Raw genomic sequence first — 20,175 nt, 5'->3', positions numbered from 1 at the left:
CTCCAGTTGAATGATTGTCTGGACAATACTGACACGAAGTTCGTAAACACCAACAGGTCGTGTATCAGCTTTAGTTCCAAGTGAACCGACCTCCTACAGACGCCTCTTCCGGCTGACATTGCCTCCTTTGTGAGAATCTCACTTGTAATGTAAGATCAGACTTACAATATCTGTCTCCAGCTTTCATATTTTTAACCTATAATACATAAACATTTTTCCTTCTCAACGTGTAGTTTTAAGACTTAGTCTGCAATAGCACACTAATATCGAGAGATTCTGTAAAAAAAACCGAGTCTGAACCGGACACACCAGTGATTGGACAGGGTGCAGTGATCTGCAATAAGGGATGTGACTCCAGGTCCTTGTTAGATGATCCTAGGAGTCAAGGGTAGTGATGTAGCTGATGTCATCCTGACAGCTAGACAGGTGTATTGACGTAGCTGATGTCATCCTGACAGCCAGAGGTGTATTGACATACCTGTTGTCATCCTGACAGCCAGACAGGTGTATTGACGTAGCTGATGTCATCCTGACAGCCAGGCAGGTGTATTGACGTAGCTGATGTCATCCTGACAGCCAGACAGGTGTATTGACATACCTGTTGTCATCCTGACAGCCAGACAGGTGTATTGACATAGCTGATGTCATCCTGACAGCCAGACAGGTGTATTGACATACCTGTTGTCATCCGGACAGCCAGACAGGTGTATTGACGTAGCTGATGTCATCCTGACAGCCAGACAGGTGTATTGACATACCTGTTGTCATCCTGACAGCCAGACAGGTGTATTGACGTAGCTGATGTCATCCTGACAGCCAGACAAGTGTATTGACGTAGCTGATGTCATCCTGACAGCCAGACAGGTATATTGACATAGCTGATGTCATCCTGACAGCCAGACAGGTGTATTGACGTAGCTGATGTCATCCTGACAGCCAGACAGGTGTATTGACATACCTGTTGTCATCCTGACAGCCAGACAGGTGTATTGACATAGCTGATGTCATCCTGACAGCCAGACAGGTGTATTGACATACCTGTTGTCATCCGGACAGCCAGACAGGTGTATTGACGTAGCTGATGTCATCCTGACAGCCAGACAAGTGTATTGACGTAGCTGATGTCATCCTGACAGCCAGACAGGTATATTGACATAGCTGATGTCATCCTGACAGCCAGACAGGTGTATTTACGTAGCTGATGTCATCCTGACAGCCAGACAGGTGTATTGACGTACCTGTTGTCATCCTGACAGCCAGACAGGTGTATTGACGTACCTGTTGTCATCCTGACAGCCAGACAGGTGTATTGACGTAGCTGATGTCATCCTGACAGCCAGACAGGTGTATTGACTTAGTTAATGTCATGTAACCCCGACAGTGATATAATTACTCCTTCACTCCTTCAATTAAATTCAACATGTATGAGTGGGTATTTTTATTACAAGAACATGAATGCTATATACATTAGTATGACAGCAGGTAACTTATAAAGCAGAACATCAGAAAATCAAATATGTATAAATCCAAGTATTGAGTATAATGATATGACATCTCCATTCCATAACGGCCAATGTGGCTTCGTCTGGATAACTTCGGACCCTAAAGTTCTTAACTGAACCACAATCACCGAAAGGCAAGGAGTGAGTGAGTGAGTGTGGATAATCATGGATGATTCATGAGTATGATTACCCTGCGTTTACCTTCAGACATGATTACATTTCATCCTTACACTCTTATTTTCCCCATTGTCATCAGGGGGAAATGTAACAGATCATCTTTCTATATTCTTACAACTTTCATTTTGTTCCACAATAAATAAACAATAACCATTGTGCCTGACTCCATCAACACTGTCTTACATCATAACCACTATTCCTTCACTTAAGTTAACATGACACAAATACATCTGTGATTTGGATAAGATGGTTGTTAAATGTCAGCCACCTTAGTCAGTTGTTAGGAAAACTGCATGCACAGAACGAGAGTTACATCAGTACTTTTCAATAACCGACATCAACTAGATGTGGCTAGAATAGATAGATAGGTAGGAGGGGGACTAATAAATTTAAACTTAAAAAAAATCCACCACAAGCACATCTAAGGAATATATTATTCTCAAAACTTCTATTGTTGTAGACATTGCATGCTCGAATTACAAACAAAGATGATATTTACTTAAAAATTCCTTCAAAAACCTTATCTCTGTTACATTTATGAATACACAATGTCATTTAGAAAGTAGTCAAATGTAACAAGTTATATTTGGGATCACACTTTCTGAGTAATGTACCGATTCTAGTACTTTTGTTGGGTTGTGTCCCATTCGGGATTCGAACCCACACTCTCAGAGCCAGGCACCAAATCACCAGCACACAAAATCAGTCTGCATCATCTTCGACACATTCAATGTGAAGGTTTCAAGTTTAGTATATCCTCATGAAAACCAGCTTCATTTTATGAACGTATAGAAACAAATATAAACATATACAAACATGTATAAACATATAAAAAAATTAAGAAATACACAACTCCTTTGCACTTGCACTTTCAGTAGTGTTAAATAAGTATTTCTATGCATCTATTGCGTCTTCTGTACCTTGACCATACGAAACTACCCCGTCCTTGAACTGACTGTGTCTACCAGGTGTTGTAATGCACAACAGTCGTTAATCTATCGACCTATCATCTGTCTGCACAACCTTCTCCCTTCTCGGTAGAATAGGACGACTGGCTAATGGGAAAACTACTGGAACCGACTCGGAAGTCTCTCGGTCATGGTGCCGGACTGCATGGTCCTGATGATGGTGAAGGGAGGGTGTGGAGGAATTGCTTGTCTACTCCGGCCTGGCATGTTTGGACCGGGTCCACCCTGTTCCCGGACTGCATGGTCCTGATGATGGTGAAGGGAGGGTGTGGAGGAATTGCTTGTCTACTCCGGCCTGGCATGTTTGGACTGGGTCCACCCTGTTCCCGTACAGCATGGACCTGATGATGGTGAAGGGAGGGTGTGGAGGAATTGATTGGCTACTCCGGCCCTGGCATGTTTGGACCAGGTCCACCCTGTTCCCGTACAGCATGGACCACTTCTCAGCAGGTGGTCTTGGAAGACATCCTCCCTGATGACGACGACCTTCTGATCTTTGGAAGAAGATGTAAGCAATGGCTGATACTACAAGGCTGCTCGCGGGATCCTAGAGCTGAGTCAGGGATAACTGTTGAAGCCCTATTGGTTGACATCTTTGTCTCAAGTTACTGATACTATAATTGATCGAGTCTGGACCACACAATCCAGTGATCAACAGCATGAGCATGGATCTATGCAACTGGGATGACGTGTTGAGCATGTCAGTGAGTCTGGACACCCACTAACAAGCATAGGTTAGTGAAGACCCATTCTAACCTGGATCTCCACAAGTGATGTTTAAAAGTCGAGATCATATAGCCGGAATATTGATAAGAACAACATACAAACGTTTAACCTAGGATGGAAGTTTTAAGCAGCTGATGTCTTCTTCATCTGAACTATGGAAAACTACATCCTCGAGCCTAATGCTGCAAGGTCTAACAGCTGACTTGACATATATTGCTCTAAGACAGTCTGACTTTAGCTTGTTATCTATTCAGCCTGAAAAGTGGTGAGTGACTTGACAGTGATACAGCAGACCTACATGCCTGACTTGTGTGACCCCTACTGTGTTCTTGATGTCCATACATCTACACAGACAGTCTCCATACAGACACAGTCACTTACAGACACAGTCTCCATACACACAGTCTCCATACACACACAGTCTCCATACACACAGTCTCCATACACACACAGTCTCCATACACACACAGTCTCCACAGTACAGACAGTCTCCACAGTCTCCATACACACACATACAGATACACACAGTCTCCATACACACACAGTCTCCATACACACATAGTCTCCATACAGACAGTCTCCATACACAGACAGTCTCCATACAGACAGTCTCCATACACAGTCTCCATACAGACACACACACACAGTCTCATACAGACACGGTCACTATATACATCCACAATCTCTCCTGGCAGTATTGGCAGTGTCTTGGTGATTTGCTTGCTGGAGGACACATATGTATGTATTGCACTATGTGTACTTCATGTGAGAAGTAATATTTGTCACACTTGCAACTGCAGGGATCAGATCTTTTCAGACTAACTTCATTAGGAATACTGTGAAGCTTTCTTTGTAAAGTTTCTGCCCTTTGGGTGCTTAAAATGTATCAGAGGTCGACTGGACTCCTGGCTACTGGACTCCTGGCTACTGGACTCCTGACCATCCTCGGGAATCAACACTTCTGAGTAAGATGAAGCTGAAGGCCCAGACTGTGAGCAGGAACTGGTCACAGAAATTACAGATTCAGATGAGGGATGGAGATTGTCAGTGGTTTGTTCATCCACATTCTTTCCACTAAGGTCATCAAGTTCCTCTCCCCAACAGTCCTGAACAAATCTGTCTTCCACTGCAGCAAACTGTCTGTACTCGGAAACAGCACTTTGTCCCGAGTTGTCCCACATGCTCTCCCCTGTGGTGTCGGTTAAGTTGTCTGGAATTGGTCGAGGACCTCCTGAAGATGGTTGTGGTCCTTCTGGAGATGGCTGCAATCCCCCTGATGCGGATGTTGTTCCTGGAGCATGTGATGACTCTGTCCTTTCTTCGGATGATTCTCCATGAACTTCTGTAGACATTCCAGGTATTTCTGGTGGGTTTGCATCATTCTTGACTGAAGGACCCGACTGGCTAATGACTTGAGACTGCCTCACTGCTCCAAGACTGGCATCGGTGCCCATGCTGACGTTGCCGCTATCTCTAGACACCTGGGGTTTTATAGCTGCTACATTCTCTTTTGTGTCAGACTGGAAACATATGAAACAAAATTCAAGAACTTACAAGGTAAGTGAAATATGTGCTTTTGATTTAGACATTCTAACATTTGAACCTGAATGTGTGAGCTGGAGTTTTCGCACACTGTGAGTTGTTTGCAGAATTAATGTTCTAAAACTAAAAAAGTTGTTTAACAAACTATCATTAAAATATTTACACAGTTGACTATTTGATACAAGGTAGGAGTGCAAAGAGATGAACAGCCAGATGTGCGAGAAAGGATGGAGAAGGCATAGCTTTGTCCTCACTTGCTTCACGTACACCTGGATGTTGCTCTCTTTGCACTCCTCCCTCGTATCAAATATGGAACTGTGACAAAACTTTAATGATGGATTGTTAAATAACTTTTATTTTCAGGACATAAATTCTGCAAAAAACTCAGAGTTGGTCTGATGTTTCATTGAGTATTATATTTCGAGTTAGACTGCAATTCATTGGTCCGCTTTTTAAACCAAACAGACTATAAGAAATGCCAACAGCTTCAGGATATCATAAAATATATAAAAACACTTTGTTCTTCTAAAATGTTACTGACAAGAGGCTTGTGAAACAAATGAGTGTAGCCTGAGCTACTTTATACACTTGTATGTCTAAGGTTACTGGAAATATGTTGATGGATCGATATTCACCTTGCATTCCCCGAGAAGATGCTTGTAATCGGGAAGATGAATGGTGTAGTTACTACACATTCCTTTCTTCTTCATCCAGAGGCAGCATCTGCAACATCACCATGACTGTTACTTCAACACGTATCACAACTACAGTTCCAGTTTTACAAAATACAGGATTGTGCAGGGACTCATGCCAACTGGGAGTTCCCTTTGAACAGAACAGTATTAGTAACACTGGTCTGATGGTAGTGGAGCTCTTGTAGAGAGATGAACAGAACAGTATTAGTAACACTGGTCTGATGGTAGTGGAGCTCTTGTAGAGAGATGAACAGAACAGTATTAGTAACACTGGTCTGATGGTAGTGGAGCTCTTGTAGAGAGATATTAGAAACACTGGTCTGATGGCAGTGGAGCTCTTAGAGAGATAGAACAGAACAGTATTAGAAACACTGGTCTGATGGTCTTCGTAGAGATGAACAGAGCACTCTTGGTAGAGATGAACAGAACAGTATTAGAAACACTGGTCTGATGGTAGTGGAGCTCTTGTAGAGAGATGAACAGAACAGTATTAGAAACACTGGTCTGATGGTAGTGGAGCTCTTGTAGGGAGATGAACAGAACAGTATTAGAAACACTGGTCTGATGGTAGTGGAGCTCTTGTAGAGAGATGAACAGAACAGTATTAGTAACACTGGTCTGTGGTAGTTCTTTGTAGAAACACTGGTATTAGAAACACTGGTCTGATGGTAGTGGAGCTCTTATGTAGAGAGATGAACAGAACAGTATTAGAAACACTGGTCTGATGGTAGTGGAGCTCTTGTAGAGAGATGAACAGAACAGTATTAGAAACACTGGTCTGATGGTAGTGGAGCTCTTGTAGAGATGAACAGAACAGTATTAGAAACACTGGTCTCTGATGGTAGTGGAGCTCTTGTAGAGAGATGAACAGAACAGTATTAGAAACACTGGTCTGATGGTAGTGGAGCTCTTGTAGAGAGATGAACAGAACAGTATTAGAAACACTGGTCTGATGGTAGTGGAGCTCTTGTAGAGAGATGAACAGAACAGTATTAGAAACACTGGTCTGATGGTAGTGGAACTCTTGTAGAGAGATGAACAGAACAGTATTAGAAACACTGGTCTGATGGTAGTGGAGCTCTTTTAGGGAGATGTTACTTCATTCTTAAAAAAACCCGACTTATTTAGGAATGATGAGCAATGGCAGATTTAAAATACGTCTGTATGAGGCATGCTGAATCTAAGTGTTCGTTAAACTCATGCTGAATCTGAGTGTGAGCTAAAACTCATGCTGAATCTGTGTGTGAGCTAAACTCATGCTGAATCTGAGTGTGAGCTAAACTCATGCTGAATCTGAGTGTGAGCTAAACTCATGCTGAATATGAGTGTGAGCTAAACTCATGCTGAATCTGTGTGTGTTAAACTCATGCTGAATCTTAGTGTGAGCTAAACTCATGCTGAATCTGTGTGTGAGCTAAACTCATGCTGAATCTGAGTGTGAGCTAAACTCATGCTGAATCTGTGTGTGAGCTAAACTCATGCTGAATCTGTGTGAGCTAAACTCATGCTGAATCTGGAGTGTGAGCTTTCAAACTCATGCTGAATCTGGAGTGTGAGCTAAACTCATGCTGAATCTTATGTGTGAGCTAAACTCATGCTGAATCTGTGTGTGAGCTAAACTCATGCTGAATCTGTGTGTGTGAGCTAAACTCATGCTGAATCTGAGTGTGAGCTTAAACTCATGCTGAATCTGAGTGTGAGCTAAACTCATGCTGAATCTGTGTGTGAGCTAAACTCAACTCATGCTGAGCTAAACTGATGCTGAATCTTAGTGGAGCTAAACTCATGCTGAATCTGAGTGTGAGCTTAAACTCATGCTGAATCTGAGTGTGAGCTAAACTCATGCTGAATCTGAGTGTGAGCTAACTCATGCTGAATCTGTGTGTGAGCTAAACTCATGCTGAATCTGAGGTGAGCTAAACTCATGCTGAATCTGAGTGTGAGCTAAACTCATGCTGAATCTGAGTGTGAGCTAAACTCACGCTGAATCTGAGTGTGAGCTAAACTCATGCTGAATCTGAGTGTGAGCTAAACTCTGCATGCTGAATCTGAGTGTGAGCTAAACTCATGCTGAATCTGTGTGTGAGCTAAACTCATGCTGAATCTGTGTGTGAGCTTTAAACTCATGCTGAATCTGAGTGTGAGCTAAACTCATGCTGAATCTTAGTGTGAAAACTCATGCTGAATGTGTGTGAGCTAAACTCATGCTGAATCTGTGTGTGAGCTAAACTCATGCTGAATCTGAGTGTGAGCTAAACTCATGCTGAATCTGAGTGTGAGCTAAACTCATGCTGAATCTGAGTGTGAGCTAAACTCATGCTGAATCTGTGTGTGAGCTAAACTCATGCTGAATCTGAGTGTGAGCTAAACTCATGCTGAATCTGAGTGTGAGCTAAACTCATGCTGAATCTGAGTGTGATGCCAACTGGAGCATAATTAAAATCATGCTGAATCTAAGCATGTGTTAAACTGATGCTAAATCTAAGCATGAGTTAAAATGATTCTGAATCTAAGCAGGAGTTAAAGGGATGCTGAATCTAAGCATGAATTCAGAAAAAGGACTAATATCCTGATGATGACTTACAATGCAAAACCCGCTGTTAGTACTATGACCACACAGACGACGACAGTGACCACTATTTTTATGTCATCTTGTAGTTCCACAACTGAAACAATTCAAACAGGATTGAAACAGGATTTACATGGGATTCAAAGAGGATTCAAACGGGATTCAAACAGGATTCAAACAGGAAAACCAGCATTAATTAATCAAACTGTTATAAATATTTTACATCGAGGGCATTCATTTTACCATTCTGTTTGGAGATCACATTTTCTACACAGTGTGCACTGAAAAACATAATTTGCTCCCCCAAATTTCAAAATATACTGAGATGAAGGTATGGTCTGGGCAATGTCTGAAAATTCCTTCATCAGCAAAAAACTAAACATAAGTATACACAATCTCCCCCCTATCTTTCATCATATGAAACACATCACTATGCAACAATCAAATGTTAAACTCCACAACATGCAGGGTACTTAAACATTTGGGGTGTTGATATTTTGTGTCAAAAGACACAAGGGTGAGAGTTATGATGCCAATTTTTCAGAATGATGAATAAATAATTACATCCATAATCAATAGATGAGTGAGTGAGTGAGTATGTCTTTATGCCACTTTTAACAATATTGCAGCAACATCACAGTGGTGGGCACCAGAAATGGGCTGCATTTGTACCCATGTGAGGAATCGAACCCGGGTCTTTGGAGTGAAGAGCGAACACTTTAACCACTAGCCTACCCCACCGCTCAAACCATTAGCTAACCATGGTACACATGAGGTGTTACCTTCCATACAACACCCCATTCACAGGGACACCATTCACACATGATGATCTCAAGATCTAACTTATATGGGAGAAAAAGGTATTTCTTAAAACATTTACTTTGTCTCAACACTTAGTCATAGCTAAAGATTGATTATCTTGCTTACAGACTGTTTGCAGCGTCGACCACACCATCCCAGCCCTGCTGTGTTGGAGCCCGGACACAGCATACAGACAATCTGTGTCACAGTCCAGATCCTCCACGCTCAGCTGCATCCTGCTGCCCACATCCTGGTGCTGAAGTTCTTCCTGGGAAAATAAACTTCATTATTCTCTTATCTGCTTTGATTTTGAATGTCCTGAATCTATCCTCACTGGATGGTTTGGAAGCCTGGTTGTAATGTTTGATCTCCTTTCTTTGAGCTTCAGGTTATTGAAGTTTTAGAGGAGACTGTTGTCTCCACTTCCATGATACTAAATTGCAAATCTTATGATCTCAGCATTGTAACTGCGGGTGAGTAGGTTAGTGAGAGGTTGAGTAGTTGGGTGAGTGAGTGAGTGGGTGCGTGCGGATGGTTGGTTGGTTGGTTGGTTGAGTGAGAGATTAAATGGTTGAGTGAGTGAGAGAGTAAGTGAGTGGTTGAGTGAGGATGGTCGGTTGGTTGAGTGAGTGAGGTTGGTTGGTGCAGTGAGTGAATAAGTGGTTCAGTGAGCGAAAGGTTGAGTGAGTGAGTGAGTTAGGTTCAGCACTGCTTTTACCAGTGTTCCAGTTATGTCCTGGTGTGTCAGCATCATGTGGGGGGAGGCTAGTCCGAAGTGATGCAGGTTTTAAGATGTCCCACTTTGATAACCCCACCAGCATCAATTACTGAGTAAACCAGGAAATCATTTGGTCCGCACTTGCCAAAAGGGAAGCAACTCTGCATAGCAAATTGCAGCCCCCACGTTTTTGCCAAAGATAATGTGTTTTATATACTGAACATCATTGAAAACGCACCACCTGTATTAGTTTGGATTTCCAAGAGCATAAATGAGCAATCGGTGTAAATTTTACACACTTTTGTAGTCCAATGATTGAGAATTGTCCTGCTGGAATGTGTGAAGATCTTGATGTTGGTTAAAGAAGGGGAACCACGTTGTTCTGAAGAATGGTGTCACGGTAGTAAAGGGCATTCACTCTGCCATGACAAACTACCAGAGCGGTTTTGTGATGATAACTGATCACTCCCCACACCATAATGCTGTCTCCACCCACCGATCTGTTTGCACAACACAGTCCTGATGGTAACGTTCTCCCCGTCGATGCGATACCTGTAGACACCCGTCAGCATTTTGCAAGTGAAAACATGACTTGTCGGAGAACACAACACCATGCCAACGTCGTAACACCACAAACGATGCTGTTCAGCCATTCGTCAACGTTCAAGGCAATGTCTATCAGTCAGGATGGGTCCAACATAAGGGCGTAGACACCATAATCCTGCCGCAGGGAGACGGCGTCGGACGGTGGAAGCACTGATCAAACCACATCGGCCTTGGACAGCATTGGCAGTTCTGGCAGCCGTCAAAGTACGATCCCGAATATGGCACCGAACAATGTCTCGATCTTGGCGAGGGGGTGGTAACACGTGCCTGGCTACGACGTTGGCGGTTCCTGGTGGTTCCTGTTTGTTGGTACCTGTTGGCAATTCTTATGATGGTGGAATTGTAGCAGAAATGAAATTTCAGGGTTTGATCCCCTGGCATTTCATATGGTTGATTTAAAATTAAAATGTATCAATTTCCCAGTTGTATTTTTAGCAATGTCATTATGTTGCGGGTGAGGTCATTTTAATAGGTCATAAAATGCAAATAAAAATTATAAAATAATAGTTCATAAAAAAAAGGTTTTAGGTGGTAGTATTTTATAGGTTATTTAGTTCATTTGTGGTGAAAGAGTTCATAAATTGTATTGATGACAAAGGTAGCATTTCAAGAGAAATGCAGTTGTTTTGAGATCACTGTATATATTTAGCTCTGGGCAAGGTCAAGGTTGTCAGTCAAGGCTCATAAGTTCAAAGGTTGTGTCATGTCAGGTCATGACACTAGGAGTTGTTTATCATGTGATCAGTTATGCTGATTTCTGATTGGTTGATTGGCAAACAATTGGCTCTACATGTTACACCTGAGCAATTAACCTTCACTTCACATTGGGACACAGGGATTGACAGGTGAGCCTTTTTGTTTTGGCATGGTATTTTTACAGTGCTGGTTAGTACAAGTAAAATAGGTGTTATAATCCAATTCATAGTAAAAGCTTATTTTATCTTTAACTATAATTGTATTGTAATTTCTTGTAGTTAATATAAATTAAAAGTAATAATTCTATGATAGTTTAATAAGCATTTTAAACATTATCTTTACAAAGTTAGTTACTTGCCAAAATGAAATGATTACACGTATATTTAATTCATAACACATTATATTTTCCCCAATGTGTGATTTGTGACTGACTGAATGAATTGTTGTACTGTTTGTGTACTACAGACGGTAACGTGTATGCCATGTGGTCTTGGGAGGGCTGCCATGATGATAAGCTGCATACCATATATATGTAAGTGACTGCTTGTGTATCAATGATTTTGCTACATGGTATTAGGCTGTGTCATTCCTGGTTTTATTCTTTGTATGTAGCGTGCAATATTTTAAATGGGCATTTGTATTAGAACTCAATGAAGTGTAATGAAATGAAATCTATTGCCATTTAAATCTGGAGAATTGAATTCAATGTACTGAACATGACTTCTGTTATTTCAACATGGTGTAATGATTGGTATGTTAAGTATGTCATGAATTAAGATGTGATGTGTTGAATGTCATGTTATTGTGAATTATATTACTGCCTAAATGTTCCAGGGCACTAAATTATCAAGTACACATGCTGGATCATCAGAGCGAACTTGCAACACTCAAAATAAAAGATTTGCAGAACCCATGACAGCCATCTTCGCCGCCATTTCGCTCGGGCTGAAAAGCAGTATTACAACTTGAGCCCCCAGGGAGGATCCAGTGACATGGCTAAACCCCCACCACATCTCGTTACATCGTCTGACTCTGCGCCAACTCGTCATGTGATCGCGTCACTAGAAGACAACCAACGGTTGGGTGAGAACTTTCTCATACATTGTACACCAAAATTACATATTGCGTGTGTTATTGACGATCCAATTCTGTGAGGCGTCAGAGGAAACTGTGTCCCAGGCCTTGATGGCTACATGAACTTTTGAATTTTTAATTATGTGAAGTCATACATGAACCTGTGAATTACTTTTATTGAAATATTGATATATTGGACATTATTGATATACATATTTACATTTGCAATTTACAATTTTGGGGTTAACATCTTCATAGCTACATTTGCCCAATCATATATATGTTTGTTGTTTGTTTTATGTACCTGTTTATGTGAATGAATGTTTATTGACAGTGCAGTGAAGGCATGCAGTGAAGGGTAATGGTTGAGTTTGTGTGATGTAACATACTCTCCCCACACACGCACCTTGTCACATATATTTAGCAAACAAACAAAACAGTGTAACTTCTTATCAAAAGGTTAAGATTAGGTTTATTTAAACATAAGTTAGTCAATTAAATTAATTACATTATCTAAAGTATAAATATCTGTTTCCATTGTCTTGCTGTTGTTGACGTCGGCTGTGGAAGTGTCGTGTCAGCATTACCTGCCTGTGTGTCTCTGGGTCTCCCTTGTTGCACCCTTCACTTACTCACCTTTCACCTATGTAGTTGCATTGCTCATACACTTATCCTCTTTGTACTTTGGTGTACTTGTCCTATGGTTCCCGTTGTTCTGGTAGTGTCATAATGGCTCATAAGATAGAACAGGATCATAAGGTGATAGAGGAATTGGAGTCTAAAGAGATACCGCCTTTGGAAGATGGGGATGAAGGTGAACCTAATGTTCTTCTCTTAAGTCAATGGGTGCAACATCTAAGGTGAATAGTGCTGAGGAGTTGCAGGATTTGATGGTTTCTTATTTGCAATCAGTTGGTAAACTGTCAGGTGATGACTCCAAAGGTGTTCCTGGGAATGTTCCCAGTGGTATACCTAAGGATTCTGTGTCAGGGGATAAAGGTGTTAGCTTTCAGAGTCCTCAAGGTTCTGGCCAGTTAACTGCCATGCCAGGTCCCATTCCTCGTCTGTCATTGTTCTTTGGTGAATCGGGTAAAGGAGAAGCTCCATACGATCTGTGGATATACGGTCAACTGTCTTCTAGCAGAGAAAACTTACCAAGAAAATCATATTCGAGGCTGTAAAAGGCCGCTCACTGAAGGGGCAAGGCAGGCAAAGTGGCTTCACTCTTAGGATCTCGTGCCAGTTTAGGAGACCGTGTTGAACAAGTTACAGAGTGTTTATGGAACATGCGAGGAAAGTGAGTCTCTTATGGCAAGCTTCTACAGTGCTAAGCAATTACCAGATGAAGATGTAACCACATGGGGTTGTAGGCTAGAGGATCTTTATGCCAAGGCTACACAGAATAGTAAATCCCTCGGTAGATGAAATCAATCAAGCCCTTAAAAGTGTATTTTGGCAAGGACTTAAAGCCAGCCCTTAAGGATATCTCTGGTCATAAGGATGATTCCATTCAAGACTTTGACACGCCTGGTTGTAATACGGAGATTGGAACATGAGTTGAGTCTAAGGAATCCTCCCGGTTTCAAAGAAACCTCTTCCAGCTAAGATGGCTTTTCAACACCTTCTGAGATGCAAGAGTTAAAAGATATGGTTAAGGAATTGTCTGCAGAGTTGACCAATATCAAGAAACAGATGACAAAACCCCAAAGTAATTCTCCTGCTCAAAGCCATACAGGTAATGGCAATCCAAGGAAAGGCAGATATAACCCTAATGTAGGCGAAGGTCAGAATGTTCGTGGCAGAACAACTTATGATACCCTTACCTACCATACAAAGGGTCAGACTTCACCGCCTGAAGGAATTCATTACCAGTTTGTTGGAAATGTGGACAGCTTGGGTCATATTTGGCGCCGTTGTAGGATAAATATGGATCATCATTAGCCTTTAAACGGATGACGGGGACCCATGGGCATGGGCAACTCATGGGTCAGTTTGCCTCGATTCTCAAACAACAAATACTTCCAGAAGGATTAGTTGGAGAATCCAATGAGACATCGGTAGTAGTTTGTGACAAGCCATGTATAGCTCTAATTGATACAGGTTCAACAGTTTCAATCCGCTAGTGAGTCCTTTTACAAACACCATCTCTCTCGTGATCTTCCGCCTCCATACTCTTGAAATGCTGATAGACATTGAATGTGCAGATGGTGGGACTTTGCCATATTTAGGATTCATAACTGTTGACTTGTCAACGCCAGGGTTGCTTCAAAAACAACATGCAGTGTTTGTTACTGGTCGTGCCTGATAGTCGCTATAACTACTCAGTACCTATCTTGTTAGGAACAAATGTCCTCTCAACTCTTCTGAATAGATGCAAATCGGAGCATGGTCCAAGGTTTCTTCAACAAGCTAAACTGCACAGCCCATGGTACTTTACTTTCCGAAACATGGTCATCAGAGAGAAAGAACTGGTTAAACAAAATTGGAGATTAGGACTTGTAAGGAATGCAGAAGGTAGAAGTGTTATTGTGCCAGCTAATTCACAAGTTGTTCTTCGGGATCTGTTGACAAGGAGATATGTTATCCAAAAGCACTGGCTACTCTACAGGCTAGTTGTAAATCAACAATACCTACTGATTTGGATGTATCGCCTTCTCTTGTGTACTACAAGTATCAGAATCAAGATCCAGTTGAGGTCCATGTGTCAAACGCTACAACTCATACTGTAGTCATACCACCTAGAGCAGTAGTTTGTGAACTCCAACCAGTTTCTGTTGAAGATGTCAACTTAGATACCACATCTGACATGGAAAGCCGCATCAGTAAAGTAGAAGTCCACCAGGGTAATCAATCTGAAGAGCAGTTAGCAGCAGGACTTAGGGTTATCAAAGATCACATTGATGTCTTTTCTCATGGAGACTTAAACCTGGGTCATTCGGCTCTGCTGTTCAACATAGAATAGAATTGATGGACAACACTCCCTTTAAACAGCCACCATAGGATTCCCATCGCTATTTGAGGAAGCAAGAGAACATCTGAAACAGTTACTGGCATGTGGTGTCATTCGAAAAGTCCCACAGCCCCTGGGCTTCAATATTGTTCTATGTCGGAAGAAAAATGGAAAACTTAGGATTTGTGTAGACTTTAGACAGCTCAATCAAGCCACGCGATTAAGACAGCTTTGCTCTACCTAGAATAGACGAAGTACTTGATTGTTTGGCTGCAAAGTTCTTACTATTCTAAGTTGGACATGAAATCGGGATATCACCAGGTCGAGATTGCAGAAGAGCACAAGGAACGCACCGCATTTACTGTAGGTCCGCTTTTGGATTTTTGAGTACAATAGGGCTTCCGCTTGGGCTCTGCAATAGTCCTGCAACATTTTAAGCCATTGATGCAAGATTGTCTAGGAGACTTACATCTGTCTATTTGTGTAATCTACATAGATGACTTGATCATTTTTGCTGATAGTTATGAGGAACATCTCCAATGAGACTGACCAAAGTACTGCAGCGCATTGAGAGAATGCAATCTAAAACTAGCCCCAGACAAGTGTGAGTTCTTTAAGCAAAAATGTACTTACATTGGACATGTCATATCCAAGAATGGTGTCGAACCAGATCCGTCCAAAGTTGAAACCATTAGAAATTGGCCAAGACCATCCAACCCAGAGGAAGTCAGAAAATTTCTAGGTTTTGCAGGGTATTATAGGACGTTTGTTCACAACTTTTCACAGATATCCAAACCACTGTCTGTTGTAATGCCGAAACCAACTGACAAGAAAGGTAAATCAAAAGTGGATTGGATTTTGGGAGATGATCAAGAACAAGCATTCATGGAACTTAAGGATAGACTCTCATCACCACCTGTATTGGGATTATGTGATTATTCACTTCCATTCGAACTGCATACAGATGCAAGTCAAAGTGGGTTAGGTGCTGTTCTGTATCAAACACAAGATGGACACAAGAGAGTTATATCTTATGCCAGTAGAGGATTATCAAAGCCAGAAAAAAACTACTCAGCCCATAAGTTAGAGTTTCTTGCTTTGAAATGGTCAATCACTGAGAAGTTTCATGAGTACTTGTATCAAAATGAATTCACCGCATATTTACAGACAATAATCCTTTGACCTACATTCTACCACAGCAAAGCTTGATGCAACAGGCCATAGATGGTTGGCTGCCTTTATCAGCTTACAATTTTGACATTAGGTACCGGCCTGGAAAGTCCAATGTGGATGCAGATGTGTTATCTAGGATTCCAGGATATGCAACAGAGGCAAGTGAAAGATTTCAGAATCTATAAGGGCCATTTGTCAGTCTGTGTCAGCATTTAACCATGCTGAGTGTTTGAGCATGTCACCCTGATTCGCATCGTGATAATGAGGCTGGTCAAGATCTGAAGGAAATGAATCCAAGGGACTGGAGAAAAGAACAATTCAGGATCAGACTTTGGCCAAGTCATAAAGTGGATCAGACTGGCACAAGCCGCCAAAGAAAGGTCGGTCACAGGTGAACTTAACTCTTATTTACTTAACATTTGAGAATCTGAAACTACGTCAAGGTGTTCTTTACAGAATTACGGAAAGTTCTGAAGGCATTAATGAACAGTTAGTTATTCCCTCTCATTTCACGGAAACAGGTTCTACAAAATTTACACAATGATATGGGACACTTGGGCAGAGACAGAACATTGTCTTTAATAAGAGAAAGATTCTTTTGACCAGGAATGGCAGGAGAGACAGAGACTTGGATTAAGAGATGTACATGCTGTTTGCTGAGGAAATCAAGAACAAGTTCTAAAGCACCATTAGTGAGTGTACAAACATCATCATATCCATTAGAACTGGTTGCCATGGATTTCTTGACATTGGAACCTTCCAAAAATATCTTCCAATACATCTTGGTGATTACAGATCATTTTACCAAGTACTCATTAGCTGTTCCTACCAAGAATATGACAGTTCGTCATTTGTGACTGCTGAAGCATTTCTGAACAACTTTGTATATCAGTTTGGTTATCCCGCTTAGAATTCATTCAGATCAGGGTGCTAATTTTGAGGGACTCTTAATTCAAGAACTGTGTGCAATTACAGGTATAAAGAAATCAAGAACAACGCCTTTATCACCCCATGGGTAATGGGCAATGTGAAAGATTTAATCGCACCCTTCTCAGCATGTTAGGTACCTTTAGAGCCAGATCAGAAAACAGACTGGAAAGTACATCGCCGCACCTTTGGTCCACGCCACAATTGTACACGTCATGAGACGACTGGGTTTTCACCATTCTATTTGATGTACGGTCGCCATCCCATCCCAGACTACCAATTGATTTGGCGTTTGGTATTGAAAGAAACTCAAAGAAACCACAACAGTCTTATACCAAAGCTCTAAAGGAACAGTTGCAGCAATCATATGATCTTGCAGCAAAACTTTCCAGGAAAGCCAAGCAAAGGCAAAAACAAAGTTATGATCAGCGGGCACAAGGAGCAAACGTCATAGTAGGCGACAGAGTGTTGGTAAATCCAAATTTAGATATTCCAGTGTATGTAGTCACTCCAGAAGCAGGAGAAGGAAAGTCTAAAACTATGCACAGAAATCATCTTCTTCCTATTAGCAGTGTTGACATTGATCAGAAGCAGCGTCCAACACCTAAGCCAAGGAATGTGTTAAAGAACCAGGTTACTGATAATCCAACAAGCGAGTATTCTCAGCATGATGAGACATGTGTTTTGAAAGTAACAGATGCCATAGAACAGTCAGGTGCCTCAATTCCAGGAACTTCAACTGAGACTGACGAAGTGGTAGTATCAAAACATGATGATAATGACAATGATGATGAATCGAGTGATTCTATGTCAGATAGTGAAGATTCTAGATCAGAGTCTGCTGATGAAGCTATCGAATTAGAAACTGCGACATTATCTCCAGAAAATGCTCAAGAAAATACTACAGAGTTGGATGAAAACAGTGCTACTGTGTCAATTGAAGTACAGAATCACACTTGCGATAACGAACCACGTTGTTCCGGACGACAGAGACGCAAACCCGCATGGCATACCAGTGGCAATTTTGTGATGGCACATGCAGTGCGTCCACCGGAGTGGCTCGAAAAGGCAAGATTCTTGGAAAATTTGGCAACGAGTGGAACTTTTGAACATCTCCCTCCTAAAGTATCTGATGTACTGCTGTCAGTCATTCAAGGTCATGGTTGATGGCGGGGACGCCAATTTCTTTGTGGGGGGTAGTGTGTAGCAGAAATAAAATTTCAGGGTTTGATGCCCTGGCATTTCATATGGTTGATTTAAAACTAAAATGTATCAATTTCCCAGTTGTATTTTTAGCAATGTCATTATGTTGCGGGTGAGGTCATTTTAATAGGTCATAAAATGCAAATAAAAATTATAAAATAATAGTTCATAAAAAAAAGGTTTTAGGTGGTAGTATTTTATAGGTTATTTAGTTCATTTGTGGTGAAAGAGTTCATCAATTGTATTGATGACAAAGGTAGCATTTCAAGAGAAATGCAGTTGTTTTTGAGATCACTGTATATATTTAGCTCTGGGCAAGGTCAAGGTTGTCAGTCAAGGCTCATAGTTCAAGGTTGTGTCATGTCATTGGCAAACAATTGGCTCTACATGTTACACCTGAGCAATTAACCTTCACTTCACATTGGGACACAGGGATTGACAGGTGAGCCTTTTTTGTTTTGGCATGGTATTTTTACAGTGCTGGTTAGTACAAGTAAAATAGGTGTTATAATCCAATTCATAGTAAAAGCTTATTTTATCTTTAACTATAATTGTATTGTAATTTCTTGTAGTTAATATAAATTAAAAGTAATAATTCTATGATAGTTTAATAAGCATTTTAAACATTATCTTTACAAAGTTAGTTACTTGCCAAATGAAATGATTACACGTCATAATTTAATTCATAACACATTATATTTTCCCCAATGTGTGATTTGTGACTGACTGAATGAATTGTTGTACTGTTTGTGTACTACAGACGGTAACGTGTATGCCATGTGGTCTTGGGGAGCGCCATGCTTGATAAGCTGCATACCATATATATGTAAGTGACTGCTTGTGTATCAATGATTTTGCTACATGGTATTAGGCTGTGTCATTCCTGGTTTTATTCTTTGTATGTAACGTGCAATATTTTAAATGGGCATTTGTATTAGAACTCAATGAAGTGTAATGAAATGAAATCTATTGCCATTTAAATCTGGAGAATTGAATTCAATGTACTGAACATGACTTCTGTTATTTCAACATGGTGTAATGATTGGTATGTTAAGTATGTCATGAATTAAGATGTGATGTGTTGAATGTCATGTTATTGTGAATTATATTACTGCCTAAATGTTCCAGGGCACTAAATTATCAGTACACATGCTGGATCATCAGAACGAACTTGCAACACTCAAAATAAAAGATTGAACCCATGACAGCCATCTTCGTCGTCATTTCGCTTCGGCGAAAAGCAGTATTACAGAATGATGGCAACCAAATCGTCTGGCAATAATCCTGCTTGATGTGCCAACCTGCAACATGCCCAACGCCCGTTCTCGTTCCTCTGGTGACAATCTTGGCATTGAAAAATAAACATACTTGCAGAGGTACAGCTAATAGGAGAATATTTTTTTGCTGACGGTCATTTATACCCCTAATCAGCATGTTTTATGCTTGCAATTTGTGCTTTTCATGTGTGTTGTGCATGAATTTTGTTGTTGTCATGTGATGTGTTCTATGATGTGTTTGTGCAATCCGTTCTTTTCTGTACAGCATTATTTATTGTCTTTTGTGTTATTTACAACCTTTCCAACGTTCATTTTCAGTCTCAAAACAATCCTATTACCATATTTCAAAATTTACAGGTGGTGCGCTTTCAATGATGTTCAGTATACTTTGGGGGAATTCAGAGGAGAGGTATCTAACATTAAAACATTTGTATTGAAGTTTTACTAGACATTTCGATTCAAAGTTATAGGTAACTGTGTACACCACAGCCACATCTAGTGGGACAGTCATGATGTTTCCTGGAAAAGCAACGGCATCCAAAAACCAATATCAAGGCAACTCTTTTCTGTC

The 20,175-nt window shown here is 40.9% G+C and overlaps 1 protein-coding gene and 1 long non-coding RNA gene across 5 annotated transcripts in view; both read right to left on the bottom strand.

Annotated features, from left to right (window-relative positions):
* Nucleotides 1–1,423: 1,423 nt before the first annotated feature.
* Nucleotides 1,424–3,787, bottom strand: LOC124272100. Its single transcript, XR_006897240.1, has 2 exons — nt 3,085–3,787; nt 1,424–2,988 (listed from the first exon to the last, which is right to left on the bottom strand). It is a non-coding gene; the product is annotated as an uncharacterized LOC124272100 (long non-coding RNA).
* Nucleotides 3,788–3,911: 124 nt separating this feature from the next.
* The window catches only part of LOC124272099, a 54,410-nt gene continuing 38,146 nt past the window's right edge, over nt 3,912–20,175 (bottom strand). For 2 of the 4 annotated variants that reach the window (XM_046707252.1, XM_046707251.1), the window contains exons 11-14: nt 9,107–9,248; nt 8,195–8,276; nt 5,551–5,638; nt 3,912–4,893 (exon numbers count right to left, since the gene is read on the bottom strand). In XM_046707252.1, coding sequence (XP_046563208.1) covers nt 4,201–4,893; nt 5,551–5,638; nt 8,195–8,276; nt 9,107–9,248 — 1,005 coding nt within the window. In that variant the 3' untranslated portion in view covers nt 3,912–4,200. The remainder of the gene's footprint in view (nt 4,894–5,550; nt 5,639–8,194; nt 8,277–9,106; nt 9,249–20,175) is intronic. The other 2 variants (XM_046707250.1, XM_046707253.1) reach the window with 2 other exon arrangements.

The sequence above is a fragment of the Haliotis rubra genome, unplaced genomic scaffold (assembly GCF_003918875.1).
Source record: "Haliotis rubra isolate DU_JTF1 unplaced genomic scaffold, ASM391887v1 Scf1661, whole genome shotgun sequence".
NCBI lineage: Eukaryota > Metazoa > Mollusca > Gastropoda > Lepetellida > Haliotidae > Haliotis > Haliotis rubra.
This window is presented reverse-complemented; position numbering and strand designations above follow the sequence as displayed.